This window comes from Dicentrarchus labrax, unplaced genomic scaffold (assembly GCF_905237075.1).
Source record: "Dicentrarchus labrax unplaced genomic scaffold, dlabrax2021, whole genome shotgun sequence".
Classification (NCBI taxonomy): Eukaryota; Metazoa; Chordata; class Actinopteri; family Moronidae; genus Dicentrarchus; species Dicentrarchus labrax.
The window spans coordinates 20,322,049-20,344,057 of NW_026136703.1; the positions used below are offsets into that span (position 1 = coordinate 20,322,049).

Sequence of the window (22,009 nt, forward strand, 5' to 3'; positions counted from 1 at the left end):
TCCTGGGAGATAGGCGTTCCATCGCGTCTGATTGGTCGAACTGGATTCTGGAACTGAAACAGTAACATTAGAGGGTTTCCTCCTTGTGTTGTTGCCGCCCCCGTCCTCCCGGTCGTTTGTTCTGATCCACGATTTGACCCACTAATGGGTTTATTCGCCGTTTGTTTCGTTGTGTCGATGCTGATCGGAACCGGCGGAGCAAGATACGAACCGAACTGGAAATCCATCGACTCCAGACCGCTGCCACAGTGGTACGATCGGGCCAAGTTCGGCATCTTCATACACTGGGGGGTCTTCTCTGTTCCCAGCTTCGGCAGCGAGTGGTTCTGGTGAGTTTTGTTCCCCGTTTCAAGCAGTTTAGCCTCAGTTAACATATTGTTACATGATTTAAACTTGGTACGGTTATAGAGCAAGATAAGTCCCGCTGCTGGTATCCAGGCAACCACATAAGATAAAGATATATATTAATATTTAAAAGATAGATAAAAGCATACATACAATTCACTAATTCTCAGATGAAGTCACAAATAATAGTTGGAGAGGGTTTGGAAGAAGATCCGGCATAATAATAAATAAAATAAAATAAAATCTCACCTCACTAGCTTTCAGTCATGTTTCATGGTCTTCTTCAGCAGATGGAGTTCAATACAGGTGCTCACGTTTCCATTTGTTTGCCTTGTTTAAAGATTAAAATCCGAGGTTCAGAGCCGATCATCTGCTGATGGAAGATCAATTGGTTTGATCGAAAGCTCCAGAACAGCCACTGAATTGATCCTTGGTGGCGTTCAAGGTCTAGAATGAACTTTCAACCACAGCTTTTAAGTTAACAGGGACAACGAGTCCTTAAAGTGCTCAGTAAAAGTCTACAGTGAACTTTAAAACCTAAAGAAATTGTGGTTATTGTATTATTATTATTATTATTATTATAACATGTCTCTGTATAATCATAGCAGTGGACATTTTTAACTTATCTTTAAATCGCTACAGACTTCAGCCCGTTTTTGCCTTTGTTTCCTGTTGCAGGTGGTACTGGCAGAAGGAAAAACTAAAGCCGTATGTTGACTTCATGCAGAGGAACTATCCTCCAGACTTCAGGTATCAAGACTTCGCACCGCAGTTCACTGCTGAGTTCTTTGACGCCAAAGAATGGACGGACATCTTGGCCTCATCCGGAGCAAAGTACATCGTCCTGACCACGAAACACCATGAAGGTACAGGACATGGTCGACACCCTGTCTCAGTTATTTGTTCAGAGCTTTTCAAAGCGCTAAAATAAAGACATGATTCCACCTGTTTGGCGTTTTAAGAGATGTATTGTTTTATATATTTTCCAGGTTTCACACTATGGGGCTCAAAAAGCTCGTGGAACTGGAACGCAGTGGATGTTGGACCAAAAAGAGATCTGGTAGATGAAGTGGCGAGCGCCCTGCGTGCCAACAGCGACCTGCGTTTAGGGCTGTATCACTCTCTGTTTGAGTGGTTTAATCCGCTCTTTGAACAGGACGCTGCCAACGCCTTCACTACGAACGACTTCCCCACCAGTAAAACTCTGCCTGAGCTTTATGAGCTCATTCTCAAGTACAAACCAGAGGTGCTGTGGTCTGACGGGGACGGAGACGCCCCTGACAAGTACTGGAACAGCACAGGTTTCTTAGCCTGGCTCTATAATGATAGGTAATCCAGTTAAATTATACGGTAAGTGTGTGTTTAAGATAGCCAGTGTGATATTAACCTGTACTCCTTCACAGCCCGGTACGAGACACAGTGGTGACGAATGATCGCTGGGGCTACGGCTCCATCTGCACCCACGGTGGATATTACACCTGCGCTGATCGCTACCAGCCGGGACACCTGCTCAAACACAAGTGGGAGAACTGCATGACCATCGACACAAAGTCCTGGGGTTACAGACGCAACGCCGCTCTCAGTGACTACCTGACCATCGAGCAGCTTGTAGCGGTGAGAGCCGAACACCTCATTAACCTTTATAGATTGTCTCTGCTCTACAAGTTTAAGCCCTATTTGCTCTGAAGGAACAGCGCCCTCCAGCTGTAAAGAAATCTTTGTGCAGTAAAGACATAAGTTTGGTCATTTTAATCAATTTCCAGGTGTTTCTGTGACTTGAAAACTAGTCTTTAAATTTCCAGGTTTTCCAGGATGTATGGGAACCCTGCTGTAATATAATGTATTGATGTTCAGCCGTCATATATAAAGCATGTTAAACTCTGATGTGTGTGTTTCAGACACTGGTGGAGACTGTGTCCTGTGGGGGAAACCTGCTGATGAACATCGGCCCGACTCACGACGGAAGGATCGCTCCCATCTTCGAGGAGCGTCTGAGGCAGATGGGTCAGTGGCTGAAGGTCAACGGGGAGGCCATCTACAACACAACAGCATGGCGGGCTCAGAATGACACCGTCACTCCCAACATCTGGTGGGTGTTTGGTTAATATGTTTGGTTTACAGTCACCAACCAGTTGTTTAAATCAGCCTGTAGATCCCTTTTTCGAAGGAAATGTATAGTTTAAAGATTAGATTATTTTCCTCATTGTTCTATATTATTTGGCTGTTCAATACAAATATTAGTTCAATTTGAAGTTCAGTGCCTCACTAAACTCCTATATGAACAGTTCCTGTGGTGGAAGAGCAGCTACGAGTCTCGTTTCTTAGCCTACCTCACGCTTTAATGTCTTTCTACATCGTCTGTGGTGTGAAAACATCAGATTTCATTACACAGTCTTACACAAACACACAAAACTTACCTATGAATAATATATTAAATTTCTGCCAATTGAGCCTCCTAAATCTTTCACACTGAACCTTTTAAGTGGACACGATTTATTTAGCCAAAAGCAAAATTCATCCATTACAGCACCACATTAGAAATACGTCCTGGACATTTTTTTGTAGCTGTGTGTGATTTAATCTCCTCTTTCCAACTAACGTGTAATCAGCTATTGTTAATTATATCTTTTACGCTCATACAGAAGCCTTTATATTAAAGATTATATGTATAATTAATCATCAACAGGTACACTTTCAGACCGCAGGAAAAGAGCATCTTTGCCGTTTTACTGGAGTGGCCCAATAATGGATCTGTGATTCTGAATGAACCTGTGGTTACACAAGGAGAGACTCAGGTAAGACTAGTGCACTACAGAAATGACAATGATATTTTCTCTATATCTAGTTTATTTTTCAACTGCAAAACTTTCTGCTCAGTATATAACCATGGTCACAATTCTTTAAAAAAAAAAAACCTGATTTAAAAGATCCTTTGTATATAGGCTGATATATCCTTTTTGGATTCTTTTATAACTCAATATAAGTATCAACCACAGAAATTCAGAACTAGACGGACTCATCACATCACTTAACACACACATGGGGTTCAGTAGATGCTGTTTTTAAATGGATTCTTAAAGGCAGCTACTTATGTTTTTAAACTGAAATCACCAACGGTATTTTTCTTTTGCTGAGAGTATGCAACAGTTATTTTTATTATCGATTTTATCTAACGGCTATTTTATAATTATTATTATAATGATTCATAAATTATAAGTAAATTAAAAGTCAGAAAATATTGAAAAAGCAAAAGTATTTAGTGTACTATGAAATAAAGCAGAAAAAGCAGCAGATCCTCACACTGGAGAAGCTGTAAATTTGCTAATTGTATCAGATCTAACACCATAAACTGATTAAATGAATTAAATCTGCAAAGAAAAAAGGTATCACTGTTTTTATAGACTGTTACAATGTAGCTGCAACTCGGCAAGAGTCTCCATCACGTTAGCAGAGAAAGAAATGACTGGCCAGTATTTAATTAAAGGCTCAATATATTGGCGTACTGGTTTAACCCTGCTCAAGTGTCCAATATCCACACTGCATCGTGGGAAATGAGGTTGATTCCTAGTTCACAAAGCAGTCTGTTTTTATCTCCCGTTCTGTCAACATGTCAACCTTGTTCACGTGTGTGGCTTTTGTTCTAAAAAAAGGTGGCGTTTCTCGGTCACGGGTCTCTGCAGTGGGAGCCTGTAAAGCCCAGCGGACTGCGGGTTCTCCTGCCCCAGCTGTCCTTCAGCCAGATGCCATGCCAGTGGGGCTGGACACTGAGGCTGACAGGTGCCACTTAAAGGGAAACCAGATCACATGACGAGGAACGGACGGAGCTGCGGGGGCCGAAAGAGAAGGACCCAGCAATTTATGTGATTTAAATCACAGAACAAAACCCAGAAAATGTACTGGACAGTCTGTAGCTTGCATTATACGCGGGGAGTGGAGATCATTGTTTTTTTTTTGTATTGGGTGACTTTTATGATCAAAGTCTTTTAAGTTTCTTAACTTTGGGACACAGAAGTCATGTTTAAGTGCAGAAAAGGTTGATTTATAGCCTGTAGGCGTTAATCTACAGGGTTACATGTGACAAATGTGAGGAAAATAGTATTTGCATGTTATTTCCATGCAGTCTGCAGCACAGATTGATGTGTTGGGGTTTGTTTTACATGTAAAGGAATGTGTAAATAAAATAAATGAAGCCTTCAAGCACCGTATTTTTTCATAATCTAATATTTCATGTGGGGGAAAAAAGAAAAGAAAATATCCCTGAAACAAAAGGAATTTTCTTATCATTTTTGATTGTATCAGCTTGACTTTATCCCTCCTGATCAGTCCTGTATTATCTCAGGTATTGCGTCCAGTTAGCGCCCCCTGCTGATAACATCTGTAACAACTCCCCCCTCCCTCCCTCACTCCTCCTCCAGCCGTGCGGGACATTTTAAAGCACGCTGACGGCGCAAAATTGATCTGTACCCCCCAGCTGTACACAGGCGAGCCAGGAAAACACCATTCCCTGTCATGCATCAGAGAAATATGGGTGAAATGAAATGATCTGCATGTTGCACAGTGGCCGGTAAGCCTCGGTCCCCCCCCCCACCCCGCAGCTTCACACCGCGATCCCACTGTTTTAAAGCCATAAATGTGCGCTTCTTCCTCCGCCGAGCCACAATAGCGAGAGGTGTGTTTGTCACCTAAGATGGTGAGTCCGGCGCAGGGCAGATCTCTCTGTTGTGTCTGCTCTCTGTTGCACGCCTTTAAGGTGGGAGGTCCCTGTTCTGCAAATGTTCCATGACGTGCAAATGGGGGGATTGCAAGGGGTTCTCACGTCCGTGCATTTCCCCCCCCTTCAGCAGGCTATCCCCAGCCTGGGACCCGCACATGACAGCTGATCCCCCAAACAACAACAACAACAACAACAACAGCAGCAGCAGAAAGATGTGAGGGTGCAGATTGATTGAACAGTTTTTAGAAAGTTATGTTTTTTTTTCTTCTAATGTAGGGCAGCATGATTGTTTTCATTAATGATCAATATGTTGATTATTTTCTTGATTAATCGTTTGAGCCATAAAATCTATAAAAGAAAATACTAAAAGAACTGACATACTCAAATTGCTTGTTTTGTATGACCAAGAGTCCCAAACTCAAATATATTTAGTTCGATTAATCATTCAATCAATCCTCAATCAATGCATTTTTATTTCTTGAATATATAAACTGTTTGGAATAGTGGGAAATGCTCATATAATTTCTCAGAGAGATTTCTTTTGTCTGACCTTTGATACAAAACCCTGAAATATTGAGGTCACTGTTACAGAAAACGAGCAAATATTCACATTTGAGGAGCTGGAACGAGTGAATTCTTGACATTTTTGCTTATAAAATTACAATAATCGACTGAATTTTGACCAATCATTTAAGATCTAGTGTGATGTGAAATCATATTGTAGGACTTAAACAGCAGTACACTGCATTAAACATTAATTTCTCATTTGGTTTTGCACAAAATCATCATAAACTAAAATTCAAATATTCCCAAATTGCCTAGAACTAAATGAAGGCATCATTTTAGACAATATTTACCTTTTCTTTATGTATGACTCTATGTTAATTCACGCTGCGAGCAGCTCTATTTCAATGCCTATAACTGTGTGATCATATTATTGATGCAATGTGTGGCTGAAGCACATTTTCTCCACTCATTTCTGTAGTCTTGGTGCTGTAATCTTTGGCTGGTAATTATATATGTAGACAGGAACTGGGAAACTGCTACAGACATTGGCACGGTTGCCATGGAAACACACAATCATGTCAGATTATTTTCAGGTACTGCTGTGATAATGGCATAAGTGCGCCTGGTTTGAGAGGCTGACTTAAGGACGCGGAGAAATGAAACAATGGTCTGATTGATCGATTTTTTTTTTTAAATGATCCATTGAGTGAGAGGTGGGGACATTTCTGTTGGTGTTAGTATCAACCTGAGGCGTTCAGTGTCCCCTGAAACTGATATCTCGGTCAGCCATATGACAGCCACTACAGCCAGCAGTGAGGAAAACCTCATTTCTTCCATTCACAAACATTCCCTCAGTGTCTCTCTCTCTCTCTCTCTCTCTCTCTGTGTGTGTGTGTGTGTGTGAGAGAGAGTGTGTGTGAGTTGTCTCCTCTGTCGTCTGTTTTAGCACTAATATCATTAGAGGCCTTTTCTTGCAGTCGGGTGCTATGTGTGGCATTCAATCACATGCAAATTTGTGGCAGATTTGAGCCGGTCAACGGAGCCTCAGTGTAGCTTTAGATAGAGGAAATGCCAAGCAGTGTGGAACATCCTGGGGGACAGACCATTATATTTATAGAGATGGGCGACTTGACCTTCACTGCACATTGAGTATCAGCCATTTTAGTGCCGCTCCTCTAGATACTGAATACAGCATAATGGATCTCAGCTGCAGTGCAGTTAGTTAGCTTCAACTTCATCTTCAGCTTGTTAGAGGCTATATCTAATAATAGCTCCCTGCAATTCCATACTGTGGAGGGACTCTGTCGATACACAGTCTCTGCATTCGCTGCTTTTCTTTTGGCACTCGAGCGAGTTGAAGTTTTCTAAAAGGAAATGCACTGTGAAATTACAGTTTTTCCATGCAGGAAGTAAAAGGCTTGCCATTTGGGTAGGATTTTGTACTCAAGAGGTGAAGTTCAACTATAAGTCGTTACATAAGTTTAAAGCCTTTGTTCTGCTGTGTAAGCTTTTATGTTAAGAGTGAGATATGCCTCAGCCATAGCCCAAAGCCAAGGACTCCTATTCATAGAGGCACCCAGTTGTTCTCACCCAATGGCACAGAGTGAAACTGAGGAGGATGGTCAAAGCGGGTGAAGTATTTATAGTTGTGTAAATTATATTGTGCTGAAAGGCCAAAGATTCACACAAATGACTGAGGTGGAGGGATCGTAAAAATCCAGTCAAATCAGGGGAAAGACCCATTAAGAGCAGCTTCCAAACAAATTATGGTAGAAATGGACTACAGGTAAGGAGGTTTTGGCTTGTATCCAACCATCACTTCAAATTAAAATTCAAGTCAAATTCAGGCGTGTGTTATTATTACCTGTAGTTAGGCTGGCCCAGGTGCTAAGGACTATTAGTAGTTACATTTATAGCAGTCTATTGTAGTGTAGTCTATTTTTTCATCATCATCTAATGTATCTATCGACCGCTTTTCATGATACTCAAAGACACTATTATATTTTATATTTATTTTATTTGCTTTAAAGCTAGTTACATAATCTTGTAAGTAAGCAATCTAAAGTTGTAGACGGTCAAAGTGGAGTTTATAAGTACTTTATACAGTATACAGCTGGGTAGCTCAATATATCATATTTTTTATAAGCTAATGATGATTATCTGAAAAAGTAACTTTAGTTGTCAAATAACAGAAACATTTCTAGTTGCCTGTCCAGGTCATATTTCCATCGAAATAACTTGTTGATCAGGAAGCATCACAGGCTTTGTACTGAGAAATTATAATAGAAGACAAAGTAAATCTCTTGACGCTTTCAGGGAAATATGACAAGCTGCTATAGTAAAATAAATGATAGATTAAAAGTAACGACACAAATGTCTGACATCTTATCCCTATCTTAATGATGTAATTAGGCGATTAAGTCTCAATTTAAAATATAATAAAACTGCATTTACTTGAGGAGAGCTTAACAATACAGTCTGTGGCTCTGGGCTTATAAAAATAGAATCATTAGAGCATTTGAATTTGAGTAAAATCATGTAACGAGGACGTACTTATGGATACGACTTTCAGAAGTTACTGTAGAAGCTGTAATAGCACCACGTCACACTGAACTCATACATCTGATTCACAGGATGAGGTTTGCAGCTGCACATAATCTGCAGTATTGTCCTAGTTTTTCCCGTGTTAATGACACCCTCATCACGACTCTCTCCATTCACAAAGCAAATCCTGTCGTGATGGGAAGAACTGGCTCTGAACAGCCTGTGGGTGTCTAAGAAATTCAGAGAACATGTCTAATTTTTGCAGCATCCTCACAGCCAGCCACATGCTGTCTTTTCATTGAGTTCCTCTCTATATACAAAGTGAATAGGATCACGCTGTAGGAAATGTATATTCAGGGCTGCTGCACCATGTGATTAGTGTCTTTCAAAGTGCTTGTCACTTTTTGCGTTTCTCCTCTTCTCTGCTTATATTCACACGCTCTGTCCAAGTGATTTATATCATAATAGTTCATGAATGTGTGTACCTGAATGAATTCCAGATCACTAAATATCAGGCTAAAATAAATGATTGAATCTGGGGATGAATGAACACCGGCGATCGAGAAAGGTGATGTTTAGCTCTTTGCATCATGATATCTGACTCCCCACTTTGTGTGTAGTGTGAGGCAGCTGCTGAAACACAGTGAGAGAGGAAAAGCGTCCTTAATGTGGGCTGTTGTGTAATCCCTCCCAGGGCCCCTTTGCTATTTTTGTGCCTGGGTCCGCACGTCACGGTTGGGTATTTTCTCTGGTGACTAGCTCGCATCAATAGATCTTCTAATGTACACCCAGTCAGCCAGCAGCTTCATGACTGATGGGACTTTACCTTGCTAATTTATTTCATTATTGTTTCCCAGACATGAGGAGAATGGAGAAACGGACTATGCAGCATGAGGAATGTCACATGTGACTGTCGATATGGGACAGGGGACTATTCAAATGTCAGGTTTGTATGAGGATTATATTTGATATCTGAATGTCAGCTGGTGTATGAGCCGAAGCTTTCTTCCCATCAGACCGTGTGCTTTATGTCATTCTGATCACACTGAGAGCTGTTGATTGATTCTGCATGCTATGTGCTATGTTGCTGTTAGAGTACCACAGAGGGTTTTACCATCCAGCTTCTCTGAAGCCGGTCATCTCCTTATGATATTTATGGATTTGTTGTCAGCGTGAGGCTTCATGCCTGTTTCCTTTAATGGCTAACTTAGCCTCTAATGATGTAATGCAGCGGCATAACGATGCTCCCCATAACCAGCATTTGTTTGCTCATTGTCCTCTCTCGTGTGTGGAAAGCAGTAAGGGATGTGCCCCACGGATGTCTGCTGTTCAAATAAATCTCTCCATAAAGTAATTTCTCCATCCATGCGGACATACTGTATCACAGTCAGCCCACTATCGTCCTGAAACACACCTACTGCCACCCACCTGCCTCCTGTTGTTGCACGTCATTGCTGCTGTGTCATATATTTTCGTAAAGGTTAGTGTTTGTTGCCGGGAGCGAGAGAAATCTGCTAGTACAGTCTTTATACAGAAAAGTCTGTTGAGAGACTTGTCAATGGGACTCTGAATGTGTCGGCTCTGTTCCCTCTCTATCATGGTTAGTTCAAAGGTATGCATTGTTTCTGAGGGTCTTATCTCGCTGTCACTCTGCACCCATATTCCCCTTCCCTCCTCTAGTAGCTCACAGAGGATGGAAACTAAGCAATGAGGTCAGATCGACCTTGAAAGGGAGCTCCCTACCAGGCCTCTGAATTTTGTTACCCCCAGGCACCCCACTTAGTTTTCCTCTGTAAACCTCCCAGCTGAAACATGGATTGTTCCAATCTAAGGCAGCCCTCGCCATCCTTCATATGCCTTCATTATTTTTCTTCTATCCTGCTCTAGAAGAAGCCCTCAAATCTGTCCCTAAGCAGAACTACTGAAGCATAAACAGTCAAAAGAGCCAATGAGCATTTTTTAAAAACACAAATGGAAGATTATCATCCTTAACATCTGCTTTAAAGCATCTCTTGGCATCTCGAGAGTCACCTTGGCTTCGTATCCTCTGGTTTATGCCTGAGGAGTGTGTGGTGTGCTAACAAAGAAAGAGAGGGAGTGAGAGAAAGAGAGTGAGAGTCGGAGGATGTCCTAATTAAGGGGAACTCAGAGGGTTTGAACCAGATAATCTTACATAACCTCGTTAGGGAGGACACTGCATTTGATACTGAGAAGATGGAAATGACGTGCCCTCAGAGACCCATCCCCATGGTATGAGACGAAAGTGTAGTGGCAAGAGCAATTCACTTTAACCACGGGGGTGATGATGAGTCCGGCATGTTTATGTACGTGGTCCCGTGCAGCTCAGTGTGTGGAGGATGACACTAGTAACACAGTGAGGTTAAAGGGTTTAAATCCCACAAGAGAAAAGGATATGATATGATCCTGGCTTTGGATAAAATAGTTTTTTATGTCGATATCGCATCAAAAGGGGTGCAGGTAGACTCATCACACTTCATCGCCCATGATCAGTGAACAGGGTTACCTGTGTGTGCTGGCATGCATCAACACATACCATACTTCAATACTGACATTATACCCCACATCTTCTGCAGAGATTTAAGTTTTTTTCTTTTCTGGTAGATCATTTTCCCTTTTTTTGGCATGCAAACCTAGATTGTAGGTTTTTTTCTTTCTTTTTTTATAATGGACAAAAACTGAAAAAGTGATCTGGTAGTAGGAGTGCCTGGGTGATATATTGTGGATATATAGCACAGCTAAGCTTACTATGCCTGTAGTTTTTTCAGCATATATTAATAAAAGGTTGTCCTCTCCATGGATCACCTGCAAAAATCAACTTTGATGTCTGACCATTTATTAACTAATATACATACATTTGCAGTTAAAACAGTAAATATTTAAATAATAATGACATTTCACGTTAAGGACAAGAAGTTGATCTTATTAATGCTTGTTTAAAGGAGGTTGTGCTTTGATGGAGGAAAACACACACACACACACACACACACACACACACACACACACACTCACACACAAAATAAACATACATATCTACAACAATTTATGACGTGCTAAGGGAAAAGCATATCCCTTAAATACCTACACACATCTCTGTGTGTAAACAGGACTTTAACAAATTTGGGGCATCTGCCAGGGTTGACACAAGGTACCTTTGGTTTTTTAGAGGCTGGTAAAGAGAACATAGTTTTTTCCATTCCTGCTGTGATGGAGCTCATTATGAATTTTATACTCTAATTTTATTAGGAGGACTTTTGGGAAACAGTCTTGAAAAGCTCTCACTCTCAATGAGGGGAATTAAACTCAGATTTAACAGTGGAATTGATTGTTGAGGGTTAACTTTCTTCACATTTTTTGTCTTGATAACATTCTTGTGAATCTTTATAAGGTCCTAGTTTAGATTATTGTTTTTTTTCATCCACATTTAAGTTTGTCTAACTGTCAATTCTGTCTGATTTCTTTCAGATGACCCTTCCCTGCAATCAGTTCACATGTATGTTAATATCACTACAGTTACATAACAGGTAGTGTCCTTGAAAATCGATCCCAAAGAAAGTGACATTGGATTCATGGAGTCACTTGAAACTACTGCAGGGGTGAAAAGCTCCACTGAGGGTCAGGACAGAAATGTTGCCCAGAAGACATGCCCCTCAGAAACAGCACAGACTAAAAGGAGTCCATCAGTTGAATTGGAAGTCAAAGGGTGGCACCAACAACTGCAAGAAGGTCAGAGCAGAGACACAAGTGGTTTCAAAGAAATGTCTGACTCAGGGAAATCTTTGCAATTAGAAGATCAGCACTCCCAAACTCAGTCCACAAGCCATCAAGACTATGAGGTGTCTTCATATCCTCTACAGTCCACAAAACCATTTCCCATTGGCAGACAGAAAGCTGTAGGTCACGTAGTTTCTGCCCAGTCCCCTGGACCTGCATCTCACAGGAAGTCCACCAGTTCACCTGAAGTCCAACAACAGTGCTCCCATTCAGGGATGGATCAGCTGTCAGAGACTGTGTGTAAGGTGGAACAGAAACCACAAAAGCCTGGGAAGTATGTTTGTGATTACTGTGGAAGGGCATGTGCCAAACCCAGCGTGCTTAAGAAACATATTCGCTCACACACCGGTGAACGGCCCTATCCATGTGTCCCCTGCGGATTCTCCTTCAAAACCAAGAGTAATTTATACAAACACAGAAAGTCCCATGCTCACTCTGTCAAAGCTGGAACAGTGCCACTCTCAGAACTTGGTTCTTACAATGCCAATACAGACCAGGGGTCTTTTGAAGGGGAAGGAGAGTTATTCTCTGATGCTGAGCAAAGCACGGACACGGACGAGGACACTCTTAACGACCCGCTGCTGCTGCTGGACTCTCCAGTGGAGGGATCAGATAACACTGCTGTAAAAGTACTAAATCTCATTGCTCAGAAAAAGGGAGCCACGTCGATGTCAGCTCAGGATGGTTCATCCCAGCCCCAAGAAATCAATGCACCTTCTGCCGCTGCCGAGGCTAGCCGTGCAATTCAATCTTGCACGATCAAACAGAGGCTTGCACTTCGGCTGTCTGAAAAAAGAAGCAGTGACTCTGACCACAATCTGTCCCTCCCAAGTCAGTCTAGCAAGGGCAGTACGGACTCGGGCTACTTCTCGCGCTCTGAGAGTACCGAGCACCAGACTGGTCCTCCTAACACTAACGCAAAGTCCTATCAAGAAATTATGTTTGGGAAGTGTTACAGGCCAAGCCCTAAACAAACGGCAGCTTTTATGGCTTGTAGCACAGATTCAAGTGAGTATACCGGGAATCGTTCAGAAAAAGGCGTTTCCCGTGTTTTCACCCAAGAAAAAGAAACTGTTGAGTCAATCAAAATAAACACTAAGTCATTCATGAGGGAAGAGGTAAAAGAACCCCTGCTAGATCCTGGCTCTGATGTTGGGCCTCTGATCAGAAGCAACTCAATGCCAACATCCTCAGCAGTGTGTCTGACTATGCCTCAAGCCCTCAGAGGCAGCCACTCGTTTGATGAGAGAACAAGCACTGGGGGCATGAGGAGGCTCAGGCGGCAAGCTGCTTTCGAACTCTCCGCACATGATGGCCACGCAGACACTGACAACCATGGAAAGATGAGCGAGAGTGGCATTTCACCCTCAGGATTGGAAATGGAAAATTACCCCTCTATGGCATCTAATATGAGCCATCAGAGACATGCAATGGAACTGGCAACACGGAAGCGTCGGAAAGAGAAGAGGGAAGAGGAAGATTTGCCTGGTCAATATGAGGGTCATCATGAACAGTGTGAAGAAATGTTTGATTCAAGCAAGGACTATGATTCAAAACAAGCAGCAGCTGGCATTATGGCATTAGGAAAAGGACATTCTTCAATTATGCTAGCACAGATGGACAGGTGTGACATGGACATATCAGTGAGCCTTGAAATGTCTGGTCGAAAAACTTTAGGGAATGTAATTTCTGTTATCCAGCACACTAACTCAATAAATAGGCCTCACTCTGAACAGTCAGAATCATACAAGTATCATGGGCAGAGACAGGAAAGTATTTCTTCATTTCAAGCTCTAGAGGCAAGTGAATCATATGAGATGGAAGGGAGTGATAGTAGGTTAAGGCAATCATTTCAAATAGGCCCTAAACTTGTGAGGCAGCCCAACATACAAGTCCCAGAAATTAGGGTCACAGTAGAGCCTGACAGTCCAGAAAAAGCTCCAGAGGTGCAGGTGAAGGAGCCAGAGAAGCACGTGGAGGAGTTTCAGTGGCCTCAAAGGAGTGAAACTTTAGCACAATTCCCTCCAGAAAAGCTCCCTCCAAAGAAGAAAAGGCTACGTTTAGCTGATATCGAGCACTCCTCTGGTGAATCTAGTTTTGAGTCTGCCTGCACCAGTCTCTCCCGCAGCCCAAGCCAAGACAGCAACTTATCTTATAGCTCCACCTTCTCCTTTGACAGGGAGGAGAGCTTGAAGTCAGTCTCTCCAGCAAGGCAGGATGAATTTGGCAAACCACTAGAGCTCTTAGCTGTGCCAGGGAGTGGGCACTCCCTCTCTGTGCTCAACCAGCGTCAACAACATGAAATGAGACGCTCCTCTTCAGAGCAGGCGCCGTGTAACTTGCGCAAGGAGTTCCCAGAGGTACGCAGCATATCATTTGACTATGGCAGTCTTTCTCCAACATCCAAAGTTAGACACGTGGACATCAGCGCTGGCCACTCGGCTCTGAGGGAGAGAAGGAGGGGAAACTTGGTGCGACAGGAGTCATTGAATATGGACACTGAGGTAACACAAGTCCCATCACAAGTGTTTCCGCAGTACCTCAGCAGCACCTCCCCTCCATTTACAGCAGTTGCTGTTCTTCCGCAGACTTTGCCAATATTTTCCACCGGGAATACATTTCCCCAGCTGTCACATCCGAGCCTGCTAGTTCCTGTAAGAATACAGACTCATGTGCCATCCTATGGCAGTATCACATACACTTCAGTATCACAGATTTTCGACAATCAGTATGACAGTGTTAGCTCCACTACATCCACCTCTCATAATCAAACTTCACGTTTGTCTGGAAATCTTGATTCTCATAATGTATTACCTTATACCAGACCACCTTCAACACACACCCTCAGTGTTGAAGCCCTTGATTTGTCATCAGCTAAACTCAAGACAGGCATCCCTCTCTCTCTGACCTCCAGAACTATCTCAACCACTAACGCCTCCAGCGGTGGCGCAAACAAACGGATGCTATCCCCCGCCAGCAGCCTGGACCTCTTCATGGAGGTCAAGCAGCAAAAACGTGTGAAAGAAGAAAGAATGTTTGGGCAGATTGTGGAGGAGCTGAGTGCTGTTGAGTTGGGAAAATGTAATTTGAGTGAAGAGAAGGGGCACAGGTCAGAGATGCAGGGTGCATCCACACCTCATGCTCTGGATGACTCAAGTAGGAGTAAATTTATCACACTTCAGCAAAAAGTGACAGAGGCCACTGACCACGGACTTGAGTCAGCTATGGAAAGTAGCTCCTTGGAAACCAGCTCACCTCCCTACTCCATGATATCAGTCAGCGAAGTAAAAGAAGTTGGCATGGAGAAACGAGTGCAGATGGATATGGTGGCACAGCTGGTTACCAGTCAAGACATCCTGATCTCAGACACTGAGCATTCAAAACTGTTATCTCAGTTTCCAAGTCTTCGCACGACGACAGGTGTGAGCTGGTGTTACCTCAACTACACCAAGCCGAGCTGCTCTCACAGCAATGCTCCTTTCTCCTCTGTGTATGCCACCTGGTGTGTGAGTTCCCACAACCCGAATCCTCTTGAAGTGAGTACCAGTGCTGCTCTTGCTCTACTGCGGTCCAAACAGAGGGGAGACAAAGTTATATACACCGTGGCCGCCATGTGTCAGCCTGGTACAGGGAAACTGGTTTCATCCCTCATCCTGTGGAGGCAGACAATGGAACAGGTGAGAAAATTTTTATTGAAATCATCCCATCTCTGCATTGTTTCTAAAGCATATTAATATCTTAAACTTGAAGAAAACACATTTGTTCTGCACCATAAGAGTAAAGCCCTATTTACGACACATTTAATTGGTTTTGCTAGTATCACTATTACCTATAAATGAACTATATTTATAGTTAAAGTAAATCAAGTTGCACTGGGCAGTTTTCCACCTTGGTAGTCCTAAATGTCAGCAAGAGATAAGAGAGTTTGAAATATAGAAAGTTGAAATGACCTTAATACCCAAAATATGGCATACTGCACACTTCGAAACTTCTGGCAGAAAGTTCAGCCAGTATTGAAATTAGTATTTGGAAATAATTTGCCTGCTGCTCGGTATGATGTTATAAGCTTTGATTATCACTTGCTTTGCATTTACTGTTTGCAAAAAAAGTCTTGGCAGCGAACATACCAGACACCAGTAAATATCATGTGTCTTGGCAATGGGATGCATTTTCCCCTTGCACTGGGTTTAGGCTGATAAAATGTACCATGGCACAAAAATCACGCCTAGGATAGCAGCAGCAGCAGCAGTAGCACAAGTCATGTTTGCAAAACATGCTGTGTAACATCCATGTGTGACATACAATACTGGAAGCATCATGTTACGTTGTCGATATGGTGTCCACTTAAAATGGATGTTAACAAAATGTGTGTTCATCGGATTCAGCTGCAGAGGAAACCGGAGCCCAAAGAGGTGGACATCACCTACGGAAAGAAGGTGAAAGACATCAGCTGCAGAGTGAAAACTACCAAGGAGGAATGGAAAGAGAGGGAGGCTTCCACAACCCAAACAGTGCCAACACGCATTAAGATCTTCGAGGGAGGGTCAGTCAAGATATAAGTTATCATAACACTTGTCATTTCTGCTGATAGCAAGTACAGCAGCTATATTAGGATGTTAGTGCATACACTATCTATCCTTCTATGCTATTTTTACCTATTCAGGACTGTTTTATGTATTTCCTCATGTAAATACTGCATTTATCTTTCAGGTACAAGTCCAATGAAGACTATGTGTATGTCAGAGGTCGAGGCCGGGGTAAATACATTTGTGAGGAGTGTGGTATTCGCTGCAAGAAACCGAGCATGCTGAAAAAACACATCAGGACCCATACAGACGTGAGACCGTACATCTGCAGGGTCTGCAACTTTGCTTTTAAAACTAAAGGTGAGCATTCTTTATGCTTATAGACTAGAATGACACTGTCTTATTTGCAGTTTTTTTTTTTAAATGTAAGCGTTATATCAGTGTTTATTTAGATGACATTTTATTAAAATTCTGTTAAATTTTTTTTTTAAAAAATAGGAATAATACAAAATCTGGTTGCATATCAGATTTTAAAAATACCATTTTGCAATCAGCAGCTCTGTCTCCTAATTTTTCTCTTCACTTCACTTTCTCCATGTCCTCTTGTTGTAAGAAAAAAAAAAGGGTGTATAAGATATATATATATATATATATATATCGATATATTTAACAAATCTGCTCCTTTAACAAATGCAGTTAATTTTCACTGGGAATTTTTTTTCGGTCATATAACAGGAAACCTGACTAAACATATGAAGTCAAAGGCACACATGAAGAAATGTCTTGAATTGGGAGTGTCAGTGACGATGGATGAGACGGAGATACAGGAACATGGTAAGATACTGATATATATAACATTCTTACACGTGCATGAATTATAGCAAAATAAATCCAACTAAACAGATGCGTTTGTCTTTTAAAGTGGACGACAACCAACAAGAGTCCAAGACAGAGGTTGTCGTCACAACCAAACACCAGTTCTCAGATGCCGAGGACTCTGACGGCATGGATGAAGAAGTTGACGAAATAGACGAAGATGATGACGAGGACGATGAATATGAGGGTGACTCCACTCCAAAGTTACGTTCAAGAAGCACGAGTCCTCAGCCTTGTGGAGTTACTTCTCTGTCAGTCACAGCCACCGCCGCTGTCCATGGCTATTCCCTCACCTCTCTGCCTGACACCGATGTCCGCCAACAGTCCTCTGGCAGGCGAATGGGCTCAGACCATCGACCTGTCCTTGCAACAGACCAGAGGGAGAAGTCCATGGATGAAGACTCTCTGACTATGCTGTCTCCAGACCAGGCCAGCTTCCTATTTGACCCGTATTCTTCTTGTCTGCTCTCGCCTGGTTGGGAGTCTCCCATCAGGGAGCCCTCCCCGTCACGTCTACGTTATCCATCCCCGAGGCGAGAACTCTCCCCGCGAGGTCGCTCATCTCCCAGATGGGATACCTCCCCGCTAAGGCCTGGTTCGCCCAGCTTCACACCCATTCAGCACCTCTCGCCGGCGTCAATTGAACGACCCATGTCACCTGGAACAGAGCTGGCTGGAAAGCGTGAATCCTCAGTCAGAGGGCGGCAGAGAGTTGTGCTGAGGGCGGTTTCACCACGCAGAGGCTCGCACCAACACAAAGGCAGCGGTGATAAAACCAGACACCAGGCAAAGATGGAGATGGCTCAACAACAAGCAGCCTTTGAAATGGAAATGGTATGTTTAATGATGAGTTCTGCACCCAGTTTAACTATACCTCTGCCAAATATGGGTTTAGTACTGTTTGTCAATTGGCAAGTTATGTAAACAGCAGCTTTTTGGAAAGTTAGACCATGGGCAGATGGACAAGTGATTAGGTTTTGGTACAGATTTCGATTTCTGAACAATTCAAGGTTGGCCAGTTTGGGACATTTTTACAAGTTTCTCTTAAACTTCCACACTTAACTGAAAAACTGTATTTTGGTGCCATTCTCAACATTTCATTTGTTCAATAAAAAATCTAAAGGATACAGTAATACTAATACAAAGTATTTACCATGTAGCTGAAGTCTAGCTTATACCTTTGTGCCATAGACCTCCATTGTTGTCCAAAGCTGTTTCTTCATTACCATAAATACACACTGTAGTTTATTTTGATAAAACCCATGTCCACCTATCTTAGGGAGTTATTCAGTCTATTTTTTTTCATTTGTTAAGAGTTGGGTCTTCTGTAGGAGCAACTGGGCTTGGAGCTGAGTGCCACAGACAGGTTAGGGAAGTAGTGAAGTAAGACGCGGACTAATGCATTGTTGGTTCTAGTCTTTTGCTTGGATTTGTACACAATAACAAAATTATAGTGTACACACCCTTATCATTTAATGGGTTGTGCAGCCATAGCAGGGGATTTGTGTTGTGTTCTCACATTTCGGCATTTTTGCTAACTAAAATATTTTTTCACATGAGAAATTATCCTGGCAATGTTGAAACTGCTCCTAACACTGCCAATATGTCGTTTCAGGATCAAAGGAGCAGCTTGGCTTCCATTCTGCCTGGTGCTGCCAGTTCTCATCACCAGAACATCCTCAGCCACCTCCCTCTCCACTCCCAGCAGCAGGCCCACAGTTTGCTCCCCGTCGTTCCTGTCGGAGGGCTCCAGATGTTACACTCCCCGCCTTCCTCCAGCACTGATGTCACCACATCCTCGGTGCCAAGCCCCCAGAGCAGCGAGGGCCAGCGTTGCAGCAGCAGGGAGGGATCTGTCCATGGACTCGAGACTGGAGGAGAGGACATCAGAGGCCAGAACCAGCTGTCCTCCCATCAGGCTGCTCAAGAGAAAAGCCTCGACCCCGGCGTCAGGGACAGCAGACAGGAGGAGAACGTCCAGACCTGCTTGAAAGCCATCGCCTCGTTGAAGATTACCACAGAGGACCCTCATTGAAACCCCCTTTTTCTGTCTCCTTGATTTGATCCAGGACCAGATGTCCCCTGCTACACCTGCAACCCTGTCGTCCTCAGCCCTTTAGGCACATAACCTCATCTTTATCCCATTAGAGGCAATATAATAACACTTCCTCTGGTCTTGCACATACCCCAGACAGCTTCTTTTGAATCTGAGTGGAGATCAAACCTTCACAGTGAAGAAGAAACCCACGTTGTCTGATGTGCTCCTCTTTCCAGAGACTCTTTGAAATGATTGGACGAGCAGCAGGATGTCTTGCAAGTTGGAGAATCATTATTGGGTGCAGGTGCAATATGGAAAGATATTATGCTAATATGCCTTTGTTTGACATAGTAGTTTGCGTACAATTGCACATAAATTATATTTATGGATTCTGTACAAATGTCCTTAACCTATACTCCTTCTTAGATGCATACAAACAGTGTATTTTACTGTATGTGTACTTTGAAAATAGACTGTTGTTTAATGTAATCATATCAAGGTGTGATGCAGTAGTGCAGTAAATAAAGACTATTTATAAGGGGAAAAGTATGTGTATTATGAAACAGTCTGACCAAATTTTAAGTAGACGCTTCTTGTGCAGTTTGGTGCTTCTAATCAAGCGACAAGGGTCTGTGCCTTTATTTTGCTTTTCATCATTTTGTTATCAGAAGGTTGTTGTTGAATAAGGAAAAATGTCGAGGTACTCTTTATTCAGATGTGTCGGCGCTGTCAGAGAGTTCGCTCAAAGGAAAGATCTTTCTTTTTTTGTGCTGTCAGGTCTGCTGACAGACGGATGCAGTATGATTTATGTGAAACAATCTTAAAAAATGTTTCTTATGTTGCATTTTTCTTAATGTTGTGGTTTTTATCTTGGTAAAAATGCATGGGATTTGCTATTGCACAAAAATAGAGGAAGTTAATATGTAATTATGAATACTGTAAGATGTATTTATATATTAGAACGTGAGCACTTATTGATACTGGTAAATATTTGACTACTATTTATATGGTATATCTGTACTTATGCAGCAGTGATGCAGTTATGCAGTGAGCCACGCTGGCAATGCTTTTGATCTCATGTCTTTGCTTTGATTAAACAGCTTTTTTTTTTCTCTCTTATACAGATGACCATTTTATGAGTTTTGACGATGCACTTTCATCCTTTCATCTTTGATGTTTAACTGACTTGGTCAGTGAATATGGGGGAGTAAAACATGTTATGTTCTCTTGTGGTTTTGAAACATTCCAGTCGTTTTTTCACGTTTCTCATTTTGTGAAACATGTTGCACACAAATTCAAGGGGCTATGATGATCAGTCAATAGTGTGTTTTCTTGCATTTCAAGTGTAACTGGATAATTCAATATCACTTACTGTAAGTAATACTAAAGTAATGATGTTAACAGCGTGAGTTGGTTGACTATTACTGTGCTTCAGCTCAAAATGTAAGTAATCATTCACCAAATGCATTACTTCTTCTCTGTATATATACGTGTATTTTTATGATTTAAACTATTTTTGCAGTGTTGAATTCTGAAAACTTTTTATGCAGAGTGTTTATATCTCTTTAAGAGGTAAAATGTCTGCAGTTGACGTAATGGAGGTTTATTGAGGGCGAAAATAGCACAGTGTTGATCGTTAACACCGTGTGTCTCATCTTTAAAGAAAGTGTATTCACATCTTCAAGTGGTTATGTTACCAGTTTGAGAATGGATTTCAAAGTCAGAAAACACTTTGTTCACTCATGTTTACATAAAGAAATTTTAAAAGGTGCACTGCTTTAATTTTGTTTCCCTTTCTGAAGATGTATGTAGCTTTGATTTCATGGTTATGTAATTTTATTTGTCGTGATAACGGTGCAGAATGCTCATAAAATGTGAAGGGAAAGTGAAGCCTTCGATTTGCTTTTGCATACAGTATGTATTCAGATTGTGTTTTGTTTTTATTGTGTATTCATATTTACTGAACTGCATTGTGCCTCTCATGTCTATGAAATTCCCTGTAAAACACACAGAGGACAAATCATTTTACCTCTCAGCTAAGATTTTTTGAGGAAAAAACCTCAGTAGCCAATCCGTTGTTTAGCTATTTGCATCAAACTGGTTAGTCAGGACGGAGTGCCTCTTTTATGCTATGGGGACTTTATTGTTTGGTGCTCTACTTTTTCAGATTAAATTCAAAATTGTTTTAAAAGAATATACTTCTAACCCAAGGATGTGTGTTGCAGCTTATTTCATGTTTTTAACTTTATTATTCAAAATGGCTTCTATACCTTTCCACCTGCATAATTCACGATTGTTTAAATTAGAGCACATAAGGAAGGGTTTTCAGATGAGATCATTCACATTTTATCTTGAGGGGGTGAGTGTGGAAAAAAAAATCTCTAGGGTGAAAAAAGGGAGAGACTCCTACCAGTGACACCCTCTGGTGAAAAATTATTACTGCAGTCATAACATGGAACAAGAAAAATAAATGCTTCCAAAAATAGTTCTCACCTTGTGGCTAATATTCAACCATTTTCCGGTTGCATCAAATTCAGCAAAACTCCACTGTGCATCCGCAGCACACACAGTGCAGTGCACTGTAAGTAAATACTGCATGTGTTAAGCATGTATTAAGGGAGGAAATGACTGTGATCTTAGAGTGCATTATCTTCTCTAGGTTGGGGA

General features: G+C 41.9%; 2 protein-coding genes across 2 annotated transcripts; both read left to right on the forward strand.

The window, feature by feature from the left end:
* The first annotated feature begins 9 nt into the window (after window positions 1-9).
* On the forward strand, window positions 10-4,542 carry fuca2 (alpha-L-fucosidase 2). Its single transcript, XM_051394339.1, has 7 exons — window positions 10-329; window positions 1,024-1,211; window positions 1,335-1,674; window positions 1,749-1,959; window positions 2,244-2,434; window positions 3,032-3,140; window positions 3,996-4,542. The coding sequence occupies exons 1-7, from the start codon at window positions 145-147 to the stop codon at window positions 4,131-4,133; spliced, it is 1,362 nt and encodes a 453-aa protein (XP_051250299.1). The 5' UTR covers window positions 10-144; the 3' UTR covers window positions 4,134-4,542.
* A 4,269-nt stretch (window positions 4,543-8,811) lies between these two features.
* hivep2b (HIVEP zinc finger 2b) lies at window positions 8,812-21,552 on the forward strand. Its single transcript, XM_051394269.1, has 7 exons — window positions 8,812-9,056; window positions 11,594-15,579; window positions 16,288-16,445; window positions 16,613-16,788; window positions 17,164-17,262; window positions 17,351-18,138; window positions 18,920-21,552. Exons 2-7 carry the CDS (start codon window positions 11,698-11,700, stop codon window positions 19,337-19,339), a joined length of 5,523 nt encoding a protein of 1,840 aa, XP_051250229.1. The 5' UTR covers window positions 8,812-9,056; window positions 11,594-11,697; the 3' UTR covers window positions 19,340-21,552.
* The last annotated feature ends 457 nt before the right edge of the window (window positions 21,553-22,009 follow it).